The following is a 1771-nucleotide window of genomic DNA, read 5'->3' on the forward strand; positions in this document are numbered from 1 at the left end:
ATCTGCCTGTCAATCTCCCGTTCCATCCTTTCCTCACTCGTGAACAAGACCCCAAGATACTTGAACTCCTCCACTTGAGGCAGGAACTCTCCACCAACCTGAAGGGAACAAGCCACCCTTTTCCGACTGAGAACCATGGCCTCGGATTTGGAGGTGCTGATTCTCATCCCAGCCGCTTCACACTTGGCTGCAAACCGCCCCAGTGCACGCTGGAGGTCCCGGTTTGATGGACCTCCAGCCATGCACAGTATATTAAATGCAAATACAGCAGATGAGAATGTGTTAAGTACATTAACACCAGCAATGTTGTATATGTTAACAGGATACTCAAAGTAAGTGATATACAAATGATATTGGCTTTATCATGTCATAACTACAAACGGACGTACTATAGCTTAAAAATGGGCATGTATTGTGCACATCTGTATTAGCTACAGCACCAGTCCAGTGAGAATGCCTAAATGTGTTATTTCACTGACTCCAGATGTTCAGACTGAGATGCTGGAATCAATGCATGCCAGATGTGCTTCTATTCACCAGTGTGCTGAAATGGTAGGGCCAAAATCAGCAACAAAACAACTGCTACTAAAATAGCTGTGGCATTCTGAAGCTCCTAATCTAGTAAAAAGATCAGTGTGACAGCATGTAAAGTCTTCCAGTACCATCTTTGTGTAGGGTCCAGCTTGTAAACTCTGCATCTGATGTGTATCCACATGTGTTGGATTCAAAGTTGCAGGAGCCTGGCAGAAACTGGTTATACGCTTGGACGCTGGCTTGGAGCAGAGAAACAGAAAAAGAGGAGCGCGGGAATGGTAAGTATGAATCATAGCAGTTGGCATTAACAAAAACATGTCCTCATGCACCAGCACTGGCTCAACCTAGAAAATACCAGCTGCACTCACCAGCAAAAGTCAAGAGGTAGAAGGAAAGCATCGTCACTTTCTTTTGGAAGAACTTGACCCTCGGAGGAAATAAGAAGAGCACCAGTAGGTCTTTGTACAAAATACTGCAATAAAAGTTGGTTCTGAAGACTTGTTTGTGTCGTCTCAGTGTCTCTCCAGTTCACAGACTGGCAGCACACTGCAGATTCTCCACTGGGAAGTGTGTGAACAACAGTGCAGAGAGGAGGGAAAAAGAGAGGTCTGTGAGGGAGATGAGGAGGAGGAGGAGAAAGAAGGTGAATGATGAGCTGGGGGGAGGGAGGCTGGGGCAGAGAAGCAAAGGAGGAATAATTGGTGAAAGAGAGAAGTGGGAGAAGTGAGAGAACAAAGTGAGAATGGAGAGAAAAAAGAATAAAGATTAATGAAGGGTACAAGAGAAAGAGCCATTTTTAATGCAGAAAAATGACAGTATGGTCTCAGTTTTTTCATATGCAACATGGGTATGAAAATAATTACTTGTGTTTGTTGAGAACAAAAGCACCATAATGGTAGAATCTGACAATCATATGGTTACATGAATGAAGACTGTTGTCTCTCAAAAGCAAAAGCAGATGTGTCATATTGTAATACGGTCACAAAACCCCCTGAAATAAGCCGGAGTGCAGGGACTTAACACTGGAGGTCATTGTTTTGCTCGCTGTCATGTCCCAACAGAGCAGTTGTAGAGATATTCTAGAAAATATGTGCTTCAGACTTTGTGCAACAGTTTGGGGAAGGGGCTGTCCGTGACTATGTCCCTTCATGCCAGGTCCATAAAGAAATGGATTATCCAGCTTGGTGTGGAAGAACCTGACTGACTTGGACAGAGCCCTGAGGTCAGCTTTGCCTCA

The 1771-nt window shown here is 44.3% G+C and overlaps 1 protein-coding gene across 1 annotated transcript in view; it reads right to left on the reverse strand.

Annotated features, from left to right (window-relative positions):
• Window positions 1–1100, reverse strand: part of LOC109968679 (thyroid hormone-induced protein B-like) — a 3528-nt gene extending 2428 nt beyond the window's left edge. Inside the window, exons 1-2 of the mRNA XM_020615129.1 lie at window positions 903–1100; window positions 663–773 (exon numbers count right to left, since the gene is read on the reverse strand). Coding sequence (XP_020470785.1) covers window positions 663–773; window positions 903–933 — 142 coding nt within the window. The 5' untranslated portion in view covers window positions 934–1100. The remainder of the gene's footprint in view (window positions 1–662; window positions 774–902) is intronic.
• Window positions 1101–1771: the final 671 nt, after the last annotated feature.

Source organism: Monopterus albus, unplaced genomic scaffold, assembly GCF_001952655.1.
Source record: "Monopterus albus unplaced genomic scaffold, M_albus_1.0 scaffold158.1, whole genome shotgun sequence".
NCBI lineage: Eukaryota > Metazoa > Chordata > Actinopteri > Synbranchiformes > Synbranchidae > Monopterus > Monopterus albus.